This window comes from Acartia tonsa, chromosome 14 (assembly GCF_053477335.1).
Source record: "Acartia tonsa isolate MP-2025a chromosome 14, ASM5347733v1, whole genome shotgun sequence".
In the NCBI taxonomy this organism is placed as follows: domain Eukaryota; kingdom Metazoa; phylum Arthropoda; class Copepoda; order Calanoida; family Acartiidae; genus Acartia; species Acartia tonsa.
The window spans coordinates 2,479,906-2,502,878 of NC_137273.1; the positions used below are offsets into that span (position 1 = coordinate 2,479,906).

General features: G+C 32.1%; 1 protein-coding gene across 5 annotated transcripts; it reads right to left on the reverse strand.

Annotated features, from left to right (window-relative positions):
- Position 1: 1 nt before the first annotated feature.
- LOC145306536 (uncharacterized) lies at positions 2-21,484 on the reverse strand. 5 transcript variants are annotated; one of them, XM_080148709.1, is made up of 13 exons: positions 21,384-21,478; positions 20,377-20,482; positions 20,018-20,113; positions 19,571-19,687; positions 18,624-18,791; positions 17,451-17,645; positions 16,361-16,518; positions 9,056-9,133; positions 7,372-8,617; positions 5,599-5,682; positions 5,028-5,185; positions 4,244-4,321; positions 2-2,177 (listed from the first exon to the last, which is right to left on the reverse strand). In XM_080148709.1, the coding sequence occupies exons 1-10, from the start codon at positions 21,461-21,463 to the stop codon at positions 5,641-5,643; spliced, it is 2,286 nt and encodes a 761-aa protein (XP_080004835.1). In that variant the 5' UTR covers positions 21,464-21,478; the 3' UTR covers positions 2-2,177; positions 4,244-4,321; positions 5,028-5,185; positions 5,599-5,640. The 5 variants fall into 5 exon arrangements, with proteins under 5 accessions (XP_080004835.1, XP_080004833.1, XP_080004832.1 ...); XM_080148706.1 differs by lacking the exons at positions 2-2,177; positions 4,244-4,321; positions 5,028-5,185; positions 5,599-5,682 and adding exons at positions 10,548-10,705; positions 12,508-15,378; positions 15,935-16,018 and having other exon boundaries at positions 8,556-8,617; XM_080148708.1 differs by lacking the exons at positions 2-2,177; positions 4,244-4,321; positions 5,028-5,185; positions 5,599-5,682; positions 17,451-17,645 and adding exons at positions 10,548-10,705; positions 12,508-15,378; positions 15,935-16,018 and having other exon boundaries at positions 8,556-8,617.
- Between the last annotated feature and the right edge of the window lie 1,489 nt (positions 21,485-22,973).

A 22,973-nucleotide genomic window follows, 5' to 3' on the forward strand; every position in this document is an offset into this window, starting at 1 on the left:
AAAAATATAAAAAATAATCACAGAACAAATTCTATACTTAAGGTAGGTAATGTTGTAGGTAGGTATTGTAGAAAAAAAAAATATTTCTAATGATTTTAATATATTTTTGTAATTTGAAAAGTAAACTCATAATAAAGGTAAGGAGAATTTTTAAACATTAAAATTTTGGTACATTTTTTAAAAGGAATAGTTGCACGAAATGCATTTGATCTTGAATTCAGGGAACCGCATATTTTTTCCTGTCCAATTGTTTAAACTACATTTATAGGGCATAGTTATGAAAGAGTTTTAATTTTCTACTATGTAGTTTTAAAAATATCAAGACTTGAAAATCACACTTTTGTGATATATTCATCTTGTCTTGTTTTCACAAAAACTGTATGAAGACTAATTCAGTAAAGTCTAATTGTTTTTTTTTAATTAATGTAAACAAAATTATATAGGTACAATGTTTGATGGTATACTTGTACATAGGACATAGGACTTAATATAATTTTTCTGCAATGCACTTCATGTATCTATACCTTTTAAAAATTATAGGTAAGAAAAAGTGAAATTGATAATGGTCATAAAATAATTAAAGACTGCTAAAATTATTAAAAGGGACCAACATCACATTATTTTCTAATGGAAAAATAGGATGAGAAAAAAATTGTGAGGAATGATGATAGGGATTTATGGAAAATCTACTTTAGGTAGCAACTCATTCTTCATAAAAATCATATGCTTCAAATATAACACTATATACAAAATCAAAAAAGACGTCATCAGCTTTGATATACTTCAATCTTGATTTCACAGTCTCAACTATATCTTCTCTCTCATCATCACGTTTTATTATAATGTGAGCATTAGGGCATAATGATTTGAAAAATTCACTTTCAAATCCCAACAATGGATTATAATGGAGATAAATAAGGGTGTGTACTTTCTTCAGCTCTACTGGTGTTATGCTTTTCATAATCTCGATTTCAGTAGTACTGCTGTTATAATTTTCATCTAATACTAAAAACTCCAAAGTATCAGCATTTTTGACAAGCAAATCTGTTATACATTCATCAACAAACCAGTTTCCAGTATGTGTAAAATTTAATAGGTAAAAATCTGTTAGGTTAGGCATCATTTTTATGCCCTTCAACATGAAATCAGAAGCATGATAATCATCAAGCGCTAGGCACTGCAGTGACGATGCACATTTCAAGATATTGGCCAGATTAATACTCTGATAGGAATATACATTTTTTAACTTGGAGAGTGGATTAGGCAAAATCAAGTCATAACACTGTGTTAATATCAGAGTTTCTAGACAAGCATTGGAGGATATCATAACTTCTATGTCTAAATTTGGAACTTCATCAAAATTCAGATACTTGAGTTTTGGAAAGTATGTGTCCTCCATTTCAAAAACATTTCCATAGAAGATTATTCCTGTTAAAGTTTGCCTACACTTTGATATCAAAGATTTTCCAGTTTCTCCCAATGAAACACTTTTAAGTTCTAAAGTTTGTAGATTTGGAAGGTCAGGTACTTGCCGAAGAGGAATATTTGGTACTTCTTCAGATATCCTATCTAAACTCAGTTTGGACAAGGATTCAGAACATGCATTTAGCAGTGTAATTAAATCATCAGGACGAACAGAATGAAGTTCTAAGGTTTGTACTTTTGGTAGGTCAGGTACTTGCTGAAGTGGTAGGATATTTGGTACTTTTCCACGTTTATATCTCAGTTCAGATAAGGATTCAGAACATAAAAAGAGCAGTGAAACCAGATCTTCATTACGTATATCATAAACAGACAGAATCTCCAAATTGGAAAATTTAGGCAAATCTGGATTGTTATGGGGGATTTTTGGTTTTACACAACTATTTAACTCAAGATAAGTTAATTGTTCAACATGTTTCTTTAACAATTTAACTACAAACAAGTATCCACTATGTATTGTTAATTTTTTTAGAAATCTAAATCTTGTATTTTCATGTTGCAAAAATGATACCAAGCCTGAATCCACATTTGTCAAAAGTTGCATCCCAAATAAAAATATGTTATTCTTGTAATCATCCAGAATTTTGATCAACTTAAGATCCTGATTTTCACACTGCCCCAAAATCAACAAATCAGACAGGTTAAGGTGTCCATTCGGTTTCTTCTTTGTTTTCAAAATAAATTCCTGTCTCTCCCTAAATATTTATTAAAAATTTAATATTTCAAAATTTTAATATGAGACACAATTCCTTTTGTTTTCAGCACATTTTCCTCTTTTTAGTAGCGAAGCTACTCTATAATTCGCTTTGTCCGTCAGTCAGTCCGTAACGCTATGGGGGAAATGGGATTTACTCAGCTCGTATAAATGATAAAAAGCTGAAAATTTTTGACAACATTCCCATCATTAAGGAGCACAATTAACTATAAAACATCAATGGCGGTCAGACCACTTTTTAGCAGGTTTTAGGCTATTTTTATATTTTTTTGATTTTTCTCCATATCTTTGGTGTTTATGATCCGATTTTCAAAATTTTTTCAGATATAGATATCAAAATTAAATTTCCCGTCGATTACAGGAAACAACCATGACAGTCCAACTGCCTTTTGCAGGTTTTAGGCTATTTTTATATTTTTCAGATTTTTCTCCATATCTTTGGTGTTTATGGTCCGATTTTCAAGATTTTTTCAGTTATACATCAAAAGTATATATCAAAATTAAATTTCCGGTAGTTTTAAGTAAACAATCGTGGCGGTCAAACTGCCTTTTCGCAGGTTTTTGGCTATTTTTATATGTTTTACATATTTCCCCATATCTTTATTGTTTTTGGTCCTATTTTCAAACTTTCAAACCAGTATCAAAATAATTTTTCTCATTGTTATGAGCATCTTTTATGTAATTTACTTTGACTGTCGTCATCATACAAATAAACCAAGGTTTTGTGTTTATTTTCTCCAATAAATCTATTCTTGAATTTTAAAAAATTCACTTTAAATCTACTTGTATACGATTTTTGTGCTTCGCTACTTATGGATGTTGTCATCCTTGTTTATTATAAAAACTCTAAGATCAATAACCAAGATATGTAGCTAACATACTGGAAGACCAACCAAAAGAATAAAATTGAAGGGTAGTTTGAGTTCACCAAATTTATGATTTTTGAAGATATAATAGATTTAAAGGGATTACCTAGTATTTTTTTAGAATCTCATAATCCAAGCCTAATAAATTATCATTCATAACAAAGCTTAGTTGTTACCTATTACTAATTCCCAATTCTAAACAGTTTTACCATGAAGTAAACTAAGTTACATAAACAAAATTTAATGGTATTTTCTTATTTTTTCTTTTAAAACGCTTGAAAATAAAGTCAGAAATATTTTTTTGTAAATAGGAAACTTTTGGATGATTTAAAGGAAGCCTGCAAGACATACCACGCTTTAACTGCTGAAAGACTGCCACAAGTAGACTCAATACCCCAAATTTGAAGCCTTCAGCTTCTATAACAAAAAAGTTCTAGGCATTTTAAAATGACATTTTAGGTACAATGAAAATTTTGAAAGGATCTCAATGCTAATGTTAGAAATTTTAAAATTAAACTACGTGGCCTAGAAACAAACTTATAAGCTTATTTTTGCCATAAATTTCGGTTGCCAGTAAAAAATTATATTTTTACAATAAAAATACCCATTTTAATAGTCAAATTCATTAAAAAAAATTAAGTTTAACTTGCGTTGTACCGAGTGTACTGTAGCCAATCAGAAGGCTAAATCAGCTAAGCAACCAATCACAGCTGAGCTTGTTTTAGTTTTCCCCTTTGTTTCCGCTATGATTTTTGTTCACAAATGCAATTAAAATTGAATTTTGTCATAGATTTTGACTATGAAATGTGGTGTTTTTATTGTAAATATGTAATCAGTTACCGGCAATCTAAATTTCTGACAAAGATAAGGTTATAATTTTATGTCTAGGCAATGTAATTTAATATTCTTTTTTCTTTTATGAGCATTGTAAATCTTTCAAAATTTTCATTGTACATGAAATGCTATTTTGAAATGCCTAGAACTTTTTTGTTATTAAAGCTGAAGGCTTTAAATTTGGGGTATTGGGTCTACTTGTGGCAGTCTTTTAGTAGTTAAAGTGTGGTATTTCTTGCAGGCGTCCTTTAACCAGCTGAATGTGTTTAGATACAGATTTTGAGTAAAAATATACTAGGTAATCCTATTAGGTGATATGCTTACAAAAAAAATACATTATACTTACGCTTTATTGCTACTTCTGTATAATATCTGAAATCTTCTGAACTCTGATGTCATTATGGAATTGATTCTGTCATCAAACCTAGAAAAATAATTTTACCAAATGTCCTATTAGAATGAAGCATTGATCTGATCATTTAAACCCAACTAATTTTCTACTCAGATGATGGAATTTGTCTCAAAGATAAACTACAGAATGATGCAGATGCATGACCTTGCCCTTTACTGTCAATTTCCATCACATCATGTCCATCATTTGGTGTGGATAAGGTGTGACTTTCATTAATATGTGGCGTAGAAAGAGAAAGAAAGTAGATCAGTAGAAATATCGGAGACTCAAAAGATAGGGGTGAGTTGTGCTGTTTTTTGTAACAGGATGTACTTAATGTACCTTTATCAGACTTAAATTATACTCAAAATCAAATGTTAAGGATTTTAAACCTCTTTCTTGAGTAAGAGGGGGGTAGGTTTCTGGTAGAATCCGTAAAGGTGTGTGTTTTAAGGCTTAAAAATAGTAATAGAACGATAATATTCACTAAATATGTGTATTTCTTATTGAAAAGAACTATACACAAAGAAAATTTTTAAAAAGTTAACATAAATTTTTATCGTTCTACTACTGTTTTTAACTTATAACACATAACCTTTACGGATTCTACCAGAAACTTACCCCCCCCCCCCCCCTCTTTGTAATAAATATTTTTCACCAAATTGTGTCAAATGGTTTTATTTGATGCTTTTTCTCTCAAACAAAACTCAGATAAATATTAAAATTATAAATCTCTTACCATTTGGAGACACAGTGAAGTTTTGCAATGTCACTCAGGGACAAATGATTCAGAATCTGCAGCAGTAGTTCTGGTGGAAGCATCCTAAACAATCCCTCACCTCCTCTGTCCATGGTTGCTTTACTCTTTACAAAATATTCTTCATCTCCAAACTTGAACTAAATAAAAAATGATCTTGGGTAGGTAGGTAAATAAGGGGGGGGGGGGGAGTCGGATCTGACACTTTTGCGAAAACAGGGTGCATAGACTTTGTCTTAGGAGTGAAAGGATAGGTTATTTGGGAAAAAAGTTTACTTTTGGGATGTATTTTTCTTATATTTAAAACATTTTTGGATTTGGCCTCCAGGTTCAGGTGCTGCAGGCCTCCCGGTTGTCTCTGGACAGGCAAAAATGTCAGATCCGACCCCACCCCCCCCCCTTGTTAAGTCTAAAATGTCTTAAATAATCAAGATGCTATTTTGAAAAACTGATATGGTACCTAATTCTAATTGAATCGATGTCAGGACTTGAAGCTCTTAATAATAAAATAACTTGCCTCTTTGATATCTTAATTCTATACAGTATTTTTAACCTGTAAAGTGAACTGATTGCAAAAACTTCTTGTAATCTTTACTTATGAATTTTGCATTTTATAACATTCTGTACTAGTAGTAACCTGAAAAAAAAATATAAAAAATAATCACAGCACAAATTCTATAATTTAGGTAGGTAATGTTGTAGGTAGTAGGTATTGAAAGAAAAAATATATTTCTAATGATTTTAATATATTTTTGTAATTTAAAAATAAAAGAAGGAAACTGACAATAAATTTTGAAAAATCAAAATATTAGGTACATTTTATAAAAGGAGTAGTTGCATGAAATGCATTTGTTCTTGAATTTAGGGAACCGCATAGTTTTTCCCTTTTTAGTAAACTACATATATAAGGCATATATTTGAAAGAGTTTTAATTTTCTACTATGTAGTTTTAAAAATATCAAGACTTGAAAATCACACTTTTGTGATATATTCATCTTGTCTTGTTTTCACAAAAACTGTATGAAGACTAATTTAGTAAAGTCTAATTGTTTTTTTTAATTAATGTAAACAAAATTATATAGGTACAATGTTTGATGGTATACTTGTACATAGGACATAGGACTTAATATAATTTTTCTGCAATGCACTTCATGTATCTATACCTTTTAAAAATTATAGGTAAGTAAAAGTGAAATTGATAATGGTCATAAAATAATTAAAGGAAGCCTGCAAGAAATACCACGCTTTAACTGCTGAAAGACTGCCACAAGTAGACCAAATACCCCAAATTTGAAGCCTTCAGCTTCAATAACAAAAAAGTTCTAGGCATTTTAAAATGACATTTTATGTACAATGGAAATTTCGAAAGAATTGCAATGCTCATGTTGAAAACTTTGAAATTAAACTACGTGGCCTAGAAACAAAATTATAAGCTTATTTTTGTCATAAATTTAGGTTTCCAGTAACTAATTATATTTTTACAATAAAAATACCCATTTTCATAGTCAAAATCATTAAAAAAAATTAAGTTTTACTTGCGTTGTACCTAATGTACTGTAGCCAATCAGAAGGCTGAATCAGCTTAACAACCAATCACAGCTAAGCTTGTATTAGTTTACCCCTTTGTTTCCGCTATGATTTTCGTTTAAAAATGCAATTTAAATCGAATTTTTTTCATAGATTTTGACTATGAAATGTGGTGTTTTTATTGTAAAAATGTAATCAGTTACAGGCAATCTAAGTTTCTGACAAAGATAAGGTTATAATTTTATGTCTAGGCAACGTAACTTAATATTGTTTTTTCTTTTATGAGCATTGGAAATCTTTCAAAAATTCCATTGTACATAAAATGCTATTTTGAAATGCCTAGAACTTTTTTGTTATTAAAGCTAAAGGCTTTAAATTTGGGGTATTGGGTCTTCTTGTGGCAGTCTTTCAGCAGTTAAAGCGTGTTATTTCTTGCAGGCGTCCTTTAAAGACTGCTAAAATTATTAAAAGGGACCAACATCACATTATTTCCTAATGGAAAAAAAGGATGAGAAAAAAAATTAGTGAGGAATAAAGACAGGGATCTAAATAATAATCTTCTGTAGGTAGTAACTCATTCTTCAAAAAAATCATATGCTTCAAATATAACACTATATACAAAATCAAAAAAGACGTCATCAGCTTTGATATACTTCAATCTTGATTTCACAGTCTCAATTATATCTTCTACTTCATCAGTATGTTTTATCATAATATGAGCATTAGGGCACAAAGATTTGAAAAATTCACATTCAAATCCCAATAATGGATTATTATGGAGATAAATAACGGTATGTACCTTCTTCAGTTCTACTGGTGGTTTGCTTTCCATAATCTCAATTTCAGTAGTACTGCTGTCATGATGTTCATGTAATACTAAAAACTCCAAAGTATCAGAATTCTTGATAAGCAAACGTGTTAAATATTTATCCATGAACCGGTTTTCAGTATGCAAAAAATTTAATAGGTAAAAATCTGTTAGGTTAGGCATCTTTTTTATGCCCTTCAACCAGAAATCAGAAGCAAGATAACCATCAAGCACTAGGCACTGCAGAGATGAAGCACATTTAAGGATATTGGCCAGATTATTACTCTCATAGGAATATATATTTTTTATCTTTGATAGTGGATTAGACAAAATCAAGTCATGAATCTCTACTAATATCAGTGTTTCCAATTGACAAGCATAGACGGATATCATATCTTCTATGTCTATATTTGGAACTACAACAAATTTCAGATACTTGAGTTTTGGAAAGTATGTGTTCTCCATTTCAAAAACATTTCCATCAAAGAGTATTCCTGTCAAAGTATGCCTACACTTTGATATTAGAGATTTTCCAGTTTCTCCCAATAAAACTAAACCAGTTTCTAAGGTTTGTAGTTTTGGTAGGTCTGGTACTTGTGGAAGAGGAATATTTGGTACTTCTTCAGACAGGTATTCTATACTCAGTTTGGACAAGGATTCAGAACAGGAATTTAGCAGTGTAACCAGATCATCAGGACGAACAGAATGAAGTTCTAAGGTTTGTAGTTTTGGTAGGTCAGGTACTTGCTGAAGTGGTATATTTGGTACTTCTTCATGTTTACATCTCAGTTTGGACAAGGATTCAGAACATGAATAAAGCAGTGAAACCAGATTTTCAGTCGACAGATCAACAGACAGAGTCTCCAAATTAGGAAATTTGGGCATGTTTGGATAGAACAGGGGGATTTTAGGTTTTACACAACTATTCAACTCTTGATAAGATAATTGTTCCACATGTTTCTTCAGTAGCTTTCTTACTATTAAATTACCACTGTTAATTGTTAAGTTTTTTAGAAATCTAAATCTTGTATTTTCATGTTGCAAAAATGAAACCAAGTCTGAATCCCAAACTTTCAAAAATGGCATCCCAAATAAAGATCTGTTGAGCTTGTAATAATTCAGAATTTTGATCAACTTAAGATCCTGATCTTCACACTGCCCCAAAATCAACAAATCAGACAGGTTTAGGTGTCTATTAGGTTTCTTCATTGTTTCCGAAATGAATTCCTGTCTCTCCCTAAATATTTATTATGATTTAAAAATATCACAAAATCAAAGAGATCAATAACCAAGATATGTAGCTTATATATTGAAAGACCAACCAAAAGAATAAAATTGAAGGGTAGTTTGAGTTCACCCAATTTATGATTTTAAAAGAAATAGGTAATAAATTTAGAGGGTTTACCTAGTATTTTTTTAGAATCTCATAAGCAAAGCCTAATAAATTATCATTCATAATAAAGCTTGATTGTTACCTATTACTTATTCCCAATTCTTACCAGTTTTTCAAAGTTACATAAACAAAATTTAATGGTATTTTCTTATTTTTTCTTTTAAAACACTGCAAAATTCAGTCAGAAATATTTTTTTGTAAATAGGAAACTTTTGGATGATTTAACCAGCTGAAGGTGTGTGTGAAGAAATAAACTTACAAAAAAAAATATATTATACTTACTCTTTGTTGCTACTTCTGAATAATATCTGAAATCTTCTGAACTCTGATGTCATTATGGAATTGATTCTGTCATCAAACCTAGAAAAATAATTTTACCAAATGTCCTATTAGAATGAAGCATTGATCATTTATTTAAACCCAACTAATTTTCTACTCAGATTATGGAATTTGTCTCAAAGATAAACTATGGAATGATGCATGACCTTGCCCATTTTCTATTAATTTCCTCCACATCATGTCCATCATATGACATGGATAAGGCGTGACATTGAGGGGGGAGGGGGTTTAATGCATCCATCTCGTAATCAATGTGTAAATGGCCCTTTTCTGAAATTTTGCACGAATAATCCTTGGTAGGTCAATTTTCCCTAAATTGAATAAAAAGTTGGAAAAAGTAACGGCTGGCGGCTCAGTCGTTAAGCCGGTTTTTGGCTATTTTCAGGGCAAATCCATCATTAATTACAGAGGAATCAACTTTTTGAATGATAGTTTTACATTATTCGGTCTAAAAATGATACTCTTGTCAATTTATAGTTTCTACCAGCCCTTTTTAGCCTTTTCTAGCTGTCAAACAGCTGGTACTAGAAATTTTCAAAAAGTTTATTGATGTTATTACCTATGGATAATTTTGCCCTAAAAAAAGTCCCCAAAACGGTTAAATGACTGAGCCAGCAGCCGTTAGCCGTTACTTTTCCAACTTTTTTGTTCGATTTAGGGAAAATAGACCTACCAAGGAGTACTCATGCAAAATTTCAGATAGAAATTTGAATTCTAAGTGCCATTTACACATTCATTACGAGATGGTTGCATTAACACCCCCCCCCCCCCTTAATATATTGTATTGAAAGAGAATGAAAGGAGATCATTAGGAATGTAATGTTGTTTCTCCTAACTTGATGTACCTACTGTTATCAGACTAAAATTTTACTCTAATTCTAATATTAAGGATTTTAAACCTCTCTCTTAATTTCTCTTGGACCCTCGACCATGGCTAAACATGTAGCGCATCCGCTCGTCGTCGGGAAGGTGATAGGTTCGAATCTCGGTCCGACACCGCGCCATAACTAAGACGTTAAATATGGTTCCTACTGCTGCTTTGTCAGGTGCGCAACATAAATAGTTAGAGTAGGGGGAATGCCTTGGCCCAAAACAGGCGCAACTCACTACCATGCACAGTTAGGACTTCTCAGACAAAGGTTATGCAATCAAAGGGTTGGTTGTCGGATGGGCAAATGGACGCTTTACACCGCAATCATAGGGCTTAGGGCTGACAACCCTATCCCATGTCCATAAAAAAGCCACATTGTTACAGAAACACTGACAAATTGTCAGCGGCCCATGCTCCCCCTGTGGAGTGAAAAGGGCTTGTTACTGTTTTTGTTTGAGTACTCTTGTGATAAATATTTTTCACCAAATTGTGTCAAATAGTTTTATTTGATGCTTTTTCTCTCAATCAAAACTCAGATAAATATTAAAATTATAAATCTCTTACCATTTGGAGACACAGTGAAGTTTAGCAATATCACTCAAAGACAAATGATTCAGAATCTCCAGCAGCAGTTCTGGTGGAAGCATCATAAACAATCCCTCACCTCCTCTGTCCATGGTTGCTTTACTCTTTACAAAATATTCTTCATCTCCAAACTTGAACTAAATAAAAAATGATCTTGGGTAGGTAGGTAAATAAGGGGGGGGGGGAGTCGAATCTGACACTTTTGCGAAAACAGGGTGCATAGACTTTGTCTTAGGAGTGAAAGGATAGGTTATTTGGAAAAAAAGTTTACTTTTGGGATGTATTTTTCTTATATTTAAAACATTTTTGGATTTGGCCTCCAGGTTCAGGTGCTGCAGGCCTCCCGGTTGTCTCTGGACAGGCAAAAATGTCAGATCCGACCCCCCCCCCTTGTTAAGTCTAAAATGTCTTAAATAATCAAGATGCTATTTTGAAAAACTGATATGGTACCTAATTCTAATTGAATCGATGTCAGGACTTGACAGGGTGGGGAAAAACCCAGGGTTTTTTAAAAAAGCCCAACCCAACCCGTAAAAACCCTTAAAACCCTGGGTTTTATTGGGTTTTTTCGGGTTTTATTGGGTTTTTTCATTTAGGAGTCAAATACATTTGATATATTGATGAAATATTAATGTTTATGTTGTTGTAGGTAAAAGGTAAGCAAGATTTCACAATAAACAAGATATATAATGAAAAAAACTGGCATTTCGATCAATTTTAAACCCTTATTAGCAACGGTGCACAAACTATTCTATTAATGGGGAGGGAAGGTTAAAAGCTTCAAAACATGGAACCTTCTCCTCTATTCCTAAGCTGTCAACAACCCCCCCCCCCCCCCCCCACCCTCCCAGAAATTATTAAGGTATTCCCCTTTTTACATCCCCTTATTAAAACCCTCTGCACGCCACTGTAAATATTTCCTTTCATAAATTATTATGTTTTAGTTTAAAAATCAATTATGATTATGTAATTTACACAATTTATATATCATCAATTTAGTAGCAAAGCGTTTTCTGAAGTTAAGTTTTGAGATAAAGTAATTTCATAAACATTTGAACAATAAGTAGAGCATCATTTTTATAAGGGGGGGGGGGGGTTAATGCAACCATCTCGTAATCAATGATTAAATGGCACTTAGAATTAGAATTTCGATCTGAAATTTTTCACGAGTAATCCTTGGTAGGTCTATTTTCCCTAAATCGAACAAAAAGTTGGAAAAAGTAACGGCTGGCGGCTCAACTGTTAAGCCGTTTTTTGCCCATTTTGAGGGCAAATTCATTATTAATTACGTAGGAATCAACTTTTAAAACATATTTTGATTTAATTCATGTTAAATGATAGCAATAACTATTTTTAAAATTTCTAGTACCTACAGCAACCGGCTAGAACCGTTTGATAAGGTTTTTGAGTGACCAAAAGTATTATGTGGAGATAAGTTTTGTGACTAATTTGCTCTTAAGATAGCCGAAAAATGGCAAAACATCTGAGCTGCCAGCCGGTTGCCAATACTTTTCCAACTTTTTGTTCGATTTAGGGAAAATAGACTTACCAAGGATTATTCATGCAAAATTTCAGATCAAAATTCTAATTTTAAGTGCCATTTAATCATTGATTACGAGATGGTTGCATTACCCCCCCCCCCCCTTACTTCATATTTTTTTAGGTTTTTTAGGTAAAATTTGCTTTAAAATGTTATTAGAAACTAGTAAATGTTATTAGAACCTAGTAAATAGAGGTTTAATTTGTAAATTTTAACGTGAAATTTCAATGTTTTTTCAAAAACCCAAAAAACCTTGGGTTTTTTTTCAATGGGTTTTTAAAAAAACCCTGGGTGGGTTTTTTTGGGTGGGTTTTTTGTATGCCCACCCTGGGACTTGAAGCTCTTATTAATAAAATAACTTGCCTCTTTGATATCTTAATTCTATACACAATTTTTTACCTGTAAAATGAACTGATAGCAAAAACTTCTTGTAATCTTTACTTATGAATTTTGCATTTTATAACATTCTGTACTAGTAGTAACCTGAAAAAAAAATATAAAAAATAATCACAGCACCAATTCTATAATTTAGGTAGGTAATGTTGTAGGTAGTAGGTATTGAAAGAAAAAATATATTTCTAATGATTTTAATATATTTTTGTAATTTAAAAATAAAAGAAGGAAACTGACAATAAATTTTGAAAAATCAAAATATTAGGTACATTTTATAAAAGGAGTAGTTGCATGAAATGCATTTGTTCTTGAATTTAGGGAACCGCATAGTTTTTCCCTTTTTAGTGAACTACATATATAAGGCATATATTTGAAAGAGTTTTTATTTTCTACCATGTAGTTTTAAAAATATCAAGACTTGAAAATCTTACTTTTGTGATATATTCAACTGTCTTGTTTTCACAAAAAACTGTACTAAGACTAATTTAGTGAAGTCTAATTGTTTGTTATTTAATGTAATACCAAATTATATACAATGTTTGATGGTATAGTTGTAACTTACACTTGATATAATTTTTCTGTAATGCACTTCATGCAACTATCCCTTTCAGGTTTTATTAAAAAAATTATAGGTGAGTTGAATTGAAATCATTAATAGTCATAAAATAATTCAAGACTGCTAAAATTAATAAAAGGGACCAACATCACATTATTTTGAAATGGAATAATATGTGAGGAATGATCAGGGAGTAAGGGAGGGGACAACGAGCAATTAATTCAATTTAAGAGTTTTCGCTGAAAGGCTATGAAATCCAGATTTATCCAGAAAATTTGAAGAAAATTGTAAAGGTTGTGTTAATCAAATTTAGAAAACTATAAAATAAGAATAATTCTAAGAAAAAAAGCATTCATTTGAAAATTAGATTACCAGTAAATCAGACTGACATAACCATTCTGTAATTAATTACTAGAAAAATGATCCCTGGAACTTGTTCACCCCATATTCATAAATTTTAAAATGTCACTATAAACAAGAATTAAATTTAAGGGTTCTTAAATTGTTTATTACACAAATATCACAATTAAGTTTTTATCTATGAAATGGTATTTTTTGGAGAAAAAAAAATTGTTAAAACCAACTAATAACAAATTTTTATATCTGCTAGAAATTAAGTTTATTGATACTTGTCTGCTATATTCAAAACTAACACAGCAAGATATCAGCAATGATGCGCTAGTACCCAAAATCAGGCAGAACCTGCTAAATTCTTGCACATTCCCTTTAAGCCAGTACCCAAAGCCTGAGACTCCTAAAAATTGAATATTCAACCCTTTGTCCCCTCCCTTACTCCCTGGGATTGATGATATGCATCTTACAACCAAGTCTTCTCAAAAACATATTCTTTAATTATAACATGACATAAAAAATCAAAAAAGGACGTATCAACTCTAAGATATTTCAATCTTGATTTCACAGTCTCAATAATACATGCTCCTTTATAGCGACCTTTTATCATGATTTGAGCATTTGGGCATAATGATTTGAAATAATCATTATACCCCAATGCTGGATTATTAGCGAGATAAATAAGGGTGTGTACTTTCTTCAGCTCTACTGGTGGAGTACTTTCCATGATGTAGAATTCGGTAAAGGAGCTGTCCTGATGTTCTTTAAATACCAAAAATTCCAAGGTATCAGCATTTTTAACAAGCAAATCAGTTATATATCCATCCATTAAGTTACCATCGTGTTCAAAATTTAACAGGTAAAAATCTGTTAGGCTCGGCATCTTTTTTATGCCCTTCAACCTGTAATCTTTTTTATACCCTTCAACCTGGAATGCCCGATAATCATCAAGCACTAGGCACTGCAGTGATGAAGCACATTTCAAGATGCTGGCCACATTATCACAACCATAGAAATATACATTTTTAATATTTGAGAGTTGATTACGCATACGCAATTTCAAGTCATAAATAAATGTTAATATCAGAGTTTCCAATTGACAAGCATTGGCGTATATCATACCTTTTATTAAGTCTAAATTTGTAACTTCTTCAAATTTCATAAACCTGAGTTTTGGAAAGTATGTGCCCTTCATCCCAAAAACATTTTCATGGAAGAGTATTCCTGTCAAAGTTTGTCTACATTTTGATACCACAGATTTTACAGTTCTTCCCAATGAAACATTATGAAGTTTTATGGATTGTAGCTTTGGTAGTTTAGGTACTTTCTGGAGTGGTATGTTTTGTACTTCGTTAGACATCTCATGTATATTTAGGTTAGACAAGGATTCAGACGAATAAAGCAGTGAAACCAGATCATCAGGACGAATATCATAAACATCTAAGGATTGTAGTTTTGGTAGTTCAGGTACTTGCTGAAGTGGCATAATTGGTAATTCTATAGACATCTCATGTAAAACCAGTTTAGACAAAGATTCAGAACATGAGTTAAGCAGAAAAACCACACATGTAGGAGGAATATCAAAAACAGTCAGAGTCTCCAAATAAGAAAATTTGGGCAAATTTTCAAATTTGGTGATTTTTGGTTTTACAGAACTATTCAACTCTAGATAAGTTACATGTTTAACATCTTTGTTCCATTCGTTTTCTTGAAGAAAATCACCTCTCCATATTGTTAAACTTTCCAGAAATCTAAACCCCGTATTTTCATGAAGCAAATATGATACCTTATGAGAATTCAAAACTTTCAAAAGTTGCCTCCCAAATGCAGGTGCGTTCTCCATGTAATCATCCAGTATTTTTATCAACTTATCATGTTGACCTTCACACTGCTCCAAAATCAACAAATCAGACAGGTTAAGGTGTCTATTAGGTTTCTTCATTGTTTCCAAAATGAATTCCTGCCTCTCCCTAAATATTAATTATGATTTCAAAATTTTAAGGTGAAACAAAATACTTTTGTTTCCAGCACATTTTTCTACTTATATAGAGATATAATAAAATCTAAGAGATCAATAAGTAAGATACGTAACTAACATATTGAAAGACCAACCAAAAGAATAAAATTTGAGAGTAATTTGAGTTCACCCTATTTATGATTTTTATAGATATAATATATTTCAAGGGATTATCTAGTATTTTTCATAATCAAAGCCTAATAAATTCTTAATCATAGAAAGCTTGGTTGTTACCTATTCCCAATTGAATTCTAAATAGTTAGGAAACAGTTTTTACTATAAAGTTATCTATTCAAAGTTACAAAAGCAAAAATGTACTGATTCATGGTATTTTATTATTTTTCTCTTTAAAAAGCTGCAAAATTAAGTACCTAATAAATATTTTTTTGCAAATTGGAGACTTTTGGATGATTTGTACAGCTAAAGGTGTATAGATACAGATTTTGAGTAAAAATATGCTAGGTATTCTATTTAAAGAAATAAACTTATAAAAAATATATTATACTTACTCTATATTCCAACAACTACTTTTGAATAATATCTGAAATCTTCTGAACTCAGATTGCATTACGGAACTGATTCTGTCATCAAACCTAAAAAAAACCTAAAACCTTCTGCTACAGAATGCTTATTCTTAAAATATGATTTTTATGCATGTACATTTTTTTGATTTCTTCCTATTTTTTTCAAATAAAAATGTTGCTTTCTAAAAATAAGTCTTTTTTGTTAAAAATTCTAATGTTTTGACTGTGTGTACAGTGTTTTAAGAAAAAATAAGAAATTTCTTAAGAAAAAGGACCTTTTTGAAGGCGAAAACAGCATTATTTTTCAAGGTTTACTTTTGCTATGAATTTTTGTTGGTGGTTAAAACCGGAAAACCCTATGTGGTTTAACCTGCTCTGGACTTTTCCTGCCATTCCTGATAAATTTCTTACCATTTGGAGACACAGTGAAGTTTAGCAATATCACTCAGAGACAAATGATTCAGAATCTGCAGCAGTAGTTCTGGTGGAAGCATCATAAACAATCCCCCACCTCCTCTATCCTTGGTAGCTTTACTTTTTACAAAATATTCTTCATCTCCAAACTTGAACTAAAAAAAGGAAAAATCATGAGTAGGTAATTACTGTGTTAATCATAATATCTTAAATAGGACAAGGATGATATTGAAAATTCATAAGTAGGTAGGTATTTGAAAATCAGTTTTAAAAGAAGGAAAGGGTGTGCAATCACAACTGACCGTATACCGTGAGCCAAATGGTCTAAATATTGAGCTAGAATTTTGAAACTTGGAACATAAGCCTAGTACTACACTGTTTTTTGATGAGAACTTTTTTAAAAGCAATTTTACCCCACTTATAGTTTTTAAAGACAATTAATAGAACAACAAAAAAATATTTAAGTTTTTATTTAATGTTAATGTTAATGTTAATGTCGTATGGGTGAGTTGCACCTGGACTGAATAGTCAACTTATCAACTCAAGGCCAGACTCTTGGTCCTTCAACCGTGGTACAGTACATTACAGACAACCAACCCTTTGATTGCACGATCTTTGTCTGGAGATCCTAACTGTGGAGTCCCTAGCCTAAAAGCTAACCTAACCTACAATAGTTATTCGTCGTTGTCGGGGGGGGGGGGGGGGTACTCAAATTTTCAAAATTGAAAAAAAATTTCTAAGAGGATAACGCCGAAAATGTTACTCCTGAAGAGTCAAAATAGAGTTAAAATTATCGAAAAAAGATATATTTTTGGGGGTTTTTTTGAGTTTCAAAACCAAAAAAAACTTGAGTTTCTTTTATTGGGTTTTTTACTTGGATTTTTTTTATGCCAACCTTGGTCTTTTTTAAATGGCAGCTGAGCAAATAAAATTTCAACCATAGCATTACAGACTAACTAGCAAACGCACTAGCAGACAAACTGAATTATAGCATAGCTTTGATGATATAATTTAACTTCTGAAAACATACTGTGTTCACTAATTTTTACTAGAAGAGCTCAATGGAAATTAATGAAATTTATGTAACCTTTTTTGAGGTGGACGGAAGAGGGCTGATATTAGCTGGTTCAATTGGCGTATCTTTAGTTGCTGTTAAGGTAATATTATCTCTATCAGTGGCTACATCTTGTACTCTATTATCAACAGAATCCACTTGAGTGACAAGCTTATCCACGTTAAGTAAGTCTTCGTCTCCCGTAGAAAATGTATGTTCTTCCACATCCTAAAAGGAAATAAGTTTTAAGTTAAAATTAGGGTTGGCAATCCAAATCCGAAATCCGCCCAATTTTTTTATCCAAAATCCGCAATACGCAATTAAATTTGCGGATTCTTATTGTTAACTTTTATAGCAGTTATCCGCAATCCACAATTTGAAAATCCGCAATCCGCCAAAAAAAGATTCTGCAATCCACGGATTAATACGCTTTTTGGGGGGTGGGATTTTGTAAAAATCCGAATCAGAATCCAGCCCAAAAATTGGGTGGATTGCCAACCTTAGTTAAAACTGTCCTATTGATTTTAAAACATAAGGGGATACAAAATTTATAAACCATGAAACTTACACTTTTTCAAAAAGGAAGTAAGTAAAGAGGAGTATGCATAAACGAGATCAAGGGATTTTAAGCACCTTCCAGCAGTGATTCTAGATGTTTTTTTTGGTGAATATACTAGAGTTATGTTTAATATCGTTATATCAATTATAAAAAAATAGTTTTACCTCGATGAAAAAACTTTGAAATGTTAGACATTTTTCAGCTTTATATCGTCAAATGTTATGTTGAGTTCAAATTGCTGTCACACAAAAGTAAACTTTTTCAATGAAAAATGTAAATTAAGAAAAATGAATGGTAACTTGAAATATTATAAACAGGTTATTAGTGTGCTTTTGTAATTTACAGAACCAGATTTAATCCAGCGTATATTAATCAGTTTCGAAGCCATACTAGAATAGTTATTTCTCGCATCGTATTATAAACGGCTTTCCGCGGATATAGAATGTACAATTATGAGATTAAAACTAGTTTTTTTAGCCCCGAGGTGACGAAGTCACCGGCTAAAAAAACTAGTTTTAATCTTATGATTGTACATTTCTATATTCGTAGAAAACTGGATATAATACGATGCTAGACATAGTTTTTTCGTATTCATGAGAACCGGTTCCTATCCACCGGATTCAAATGAATACGAGAAAATACATTACCTGACTAGAAGCTGGATGACCGTCCTCTTTTCTTGAGGACGTTTGGCCATCCTGATCAGTTGTGACAGCCTGACTTTTACTTGTGGGCGGTGGTGGTGTTGTTTCTGTAATTTGGGCACTAGCTTTTCTACTTGGCACAGCACGAGCTTGTGGTCTTATGAATATAACCTTGAAAAATAAAAATTTATTACCTAAATTTTTATACTAATCCCATTTTTGCTTGTTGTACCTACATATATAAACATACCTAATTAATTTGTTTTTCTTTTGGCAAAGATTTAGATTATTATGGTGATATAGGAATATTAAAAATAAGCATTATATACATTTCTCTATAGGTTCCCTATGTAATTTTATAACACCTGCAGGGCATATACCGACGATTTTCTAACCCTGCAAGGTTACCCATTACACAATACAACATAACCTAATCTGAGACATGCCTATAACTGTGAGTATTGAGTACACCTGGTTTGGGCTAGGATTCCCCCTACTCTTACTAATCCTATCGCGCATCTGACTTAGTAGCAGTAGATAAAAGCAGAGTATCTGAAATACATCAAACTATCCTAACACAGTGCAGTGTTTGTAATTTGGCAACTTAGAAGCGAAACTTATCTATAGTAGGTATACTATACAGGGGTGTATATTATGCACAAGATTCATTATTTTTCCCCTGCTGCAAAATCTTTTTATTTTTCCCCTCCTAGCAAGGAAGGAAAAAAACTGGACAAACATTTTAAGAACTCTTTATTTTATGCATATTATCCCCCCTTCCACATATTCTTTTAGTTTTTTTCACCAAGCAGGGGAGAAAAAAGGAAAAAAATGTTTTCAGTTCTCTTAATTTTTTCCCCTCAACTACATATCCCCCCCCCCCCCTTTAGCAAAGTCAACTTTGCAGAATATACACCCCTGATACTATATGTGTATCGCACCACCCTTACCTCAGGTACTTCTTGTTTAGCTGTTGGCTTAACATGAATAGAAACTCTAGTAACATCTCCCCTCTCCTCATATACAACTATTGGATTCTTTACAAATATGTAGTCGCCAGGTCCAACCTTTAATAAAAAGGCCAGATTTGCAATTAAAAATATGGGTGTTCTATTACCCCCCTCTATATATTTAGTAATTTACCATATAAATTGGATGGAAAATGGAGAGGTAAGGACTCAAGGAGGGTAAAAATGCCAATTTAAAAAAAATGGCTTAAGATTGTCAAAAAATTGAATGCTATAGGTACCTAGTATGGGGAATCAAAAAGTTTTTAATATCGTTTTATTTTTGAGTCAAACTGCAAAATTCACTTATAAAAATAAGTATAAATATGCTAAGGAAAATTGGTACCTATTCAACTGTGTTTGGTTGTTTGTAAGTAAAATAATTTTTACCTTATAATGTTTAAGAGCTTTGGAATAAGCCCCAAAGATTAGGACACTTTGTTTTGCAGGATCTAATAGTTTGGGGTGTTTTGCATCAGCAACTATCTGAAATAATATTAGATTTATTATTACTTGGATATCACACCAGATTTTCATGTTCTCTACTAAAGTGAAACACACAGCGGGGTTAAATAGCGATTTCTCCTTTCAATCGCCTTTACCCCCTTTTACTGGATCAAAAAAATGACCAATAAATGAGGTCTATTTAAGCAAGCTAAATCAACGACAAATTTTCCCCTTGTCAATACATCCTCGTATATTTTTTATCTATTATAGTGAAGCTACTCTAACTATTTGTCATTTGTTACCTTGGCATCACAGATATAGAATTCTTTCCTAGCATCTTGAATACAGTCAATACCAAGAACACAAACAAGAACTGAACCATGCTGCTGGCAATGGATGTCTTCTAACCTAATAATTTTAGTACTTAGTGAAAATTGATATATTATTACTTGGATGTTGCACCAGATTTTCAAGTATTCTTATCAAGTAATGCTCGCAGCTGACTAAAAAACGGTACCCCCCTCCACTGGATTAACAAACTGACCATTATTTGATATTTTTCATGTTAGCAACATAAATTGATGACACTTTTTCCCCTGTCATAATATCCACGTGTATTATATATCCACTAGCGGCTATTCCCTAGAAGCCTCTAAGGGGCACTTTAGGTGGGAGAGGGAAAAGTCAGATCACTTCCCATTTTCAATGATTTTTAAAAAGAGAAAAAGTTTTTAAAATGTATGTGGGTAGGGGGGGCATTTTTTATTGGTTGGGTGGAGATACCCTCCCCCACCAAAACAGTTAAAAATCTTTCCTGGAACAATTAGAAGCTTCAACATAAAGGAGATCCATATAAATTCACTGGTTAGCGAGATCCTTCGCTACAGATAAAAAAGCTTACTACTTTAGGTATATAATTGGACTAGCGGATACGCCCCTAGAGGCCTCTGGGGGCACTTTAGAAGGTAAGAGTCAAATTTGATATCCAATTTATTATTTTAGATTTTAAAAAAAAATTAGTGGGGAGGAATTATTTTTAGGAGGGTTACCCCCCCCCCCTCCCCCAATTTTAAATTTTGGTTAAAAAGATTTTTTGTGGGGGGGGGGTTAATTTTTTCTAGGGGCGATTTCTCTTGGGAGGGGGTGGTGGTACCCTCCCCCAAAATAGTTATAAACCTTTTCGGGCCCTTTTGTAAGCCCCCTGTTAAGGAGAACCCGAGCAGTTCAGCGGTTAGTGAGATCTATCGGTACAAACAGACAGACATACAGACAAACACACATCCTGTTACTTTATTATAAGGACTATTACCTTGATGAAACAGGTGTAGGTAAACATGATACAATTTCTTCAAATACTGTCTCTATATGTCTTATTTTATTTGCCATCATGGGCAAACTACATTTTTATCTGAAAATTTATATAAATAATCCGAAAATTTTTATATTTGTTTATCAGATTTTAAATATTTCATGCCTAAAGAAGCTTTATCAATTCAGAGTGAAAGAAAATCTGAGGTTTTTTTTTATTGTCAAATGTCAAGTATTATCTGATTATAGAGAGAGAAAAAAAGTTGCTTTCCACCTAGTAAAAGGATGTCTCTATGTTCCGAAGGATCTCGCTAACCTCTGAACCGATAAGGTTCTCCTTTACAGTGTAGCTTCGATCTCATAGGTCACGGGTAGGTTTATAGCTGCACGTTACCACCACTCTCTCAAGAGAAATCGCCGCCCAGCGAATATTTCAAACATTTTAGGTCACCTAGAGGCCTCTAGGGTCGTATTTGCTAGTTAAATTAAAGGGATAGATTTTTGGAGTGATATGTGAAGACAACTTACATTACTTAATAAATGTAGAACTTGAACCTTAAACAATTAGGAAGAACCTTCGTCGATCTACACATAGAGAGACAAACATCATGTTACTTTTAGGCATGTGAAAGGATTAACAGCTAGCTGACAGTTACAATGATAGACAAACTGTTCAAAGAAAGATTTAGCTGTTAATCTTTAATGGCAGCCTACAGATCACATTTTCGCCAATGCCATACGGACTGACTGACGGACAAACAAAGCAAATATAGAGTAGCTTAGCTACTAAACTTTAAAGTTAAATTTAATCAAATCACAAAAAAATAGACTGCATTTTATTTTCATTTTTCGAGAGAAATATTTGTTTGGATTAGCAGACAGATTTGTATATAAACATTATCTCCCAAGAAATTCCCGCTAGGCAAAACCTTTTAAGACAAAATTGCCCCAAAAGATTTCCTACTTTTTTGCCTATTAAATGCTATAATAAAGGTTTCTTTTATAAGAAAAACACAAATAAAAACTACTAATTATCATTTTGCTTCTAAATTTCATATTTTTGTTTAAATTTTACTTCAAGTTATAATAAGATTAATTGGGGGTAAAAAGACTAGAGAAATAAGTAGAAACATTCTGAGAATTTCGTTGGAAAAGACGACATTTTATAAATCATTTTCTCGCAATTGTTAGAATTTGATTAACCCATTAATGACAATAGGGTCTTAAACGACGCACAAATTCAAACCTATACTATCACTCTATTTTTTTATGATGTCCTTTTTAAATGTTTGTAAATAACTGAATAGAGCTTCAAGTTTTGTCCTCTACATTGCTTGGCCTCTCACTTAATTCGATGGCCAGATGAAATCATATTTTCATGGCAGAGGTGGAAAAAAAAGGAAAAAATTTCCACACCAGGTCTAACTTTTTTCTTTCAAAGAATTAAAACATACTTTTTTATAATTAATTATAGCATTTATTATATATTTTTAGTTTCTGCTAAGTTTTCTTTAATTTTAGTTAGTTTACATACTTTTTTTTGATAAATTGTTGTGCGTCGTATTCGACGCATTCGGACTAATCATTTTAG

Coding starts and splice junctions, on each gene's coding strand:
- LOC145306536 (XM_080148706.1), bottom strand. CDS start 21,463: ATGATGGCAAATAAAATAAGACATATAGAGACAGTATTTGAAGAAATT. Junction 16,019..16,360: donor CTTCACTGTGTCTCCAAATG/GTAAGAAATTTA, acceptor GGTTTTTTTTAG/GTTTGATGACAGAATCAGTT. Junction 15,379..15,934: donor AGTAGTTGTTGGAATATAGA/GTAAGTATAATA, acceptor ATTAATATTTAG/GGAGAGGCAGGAATTCATTT.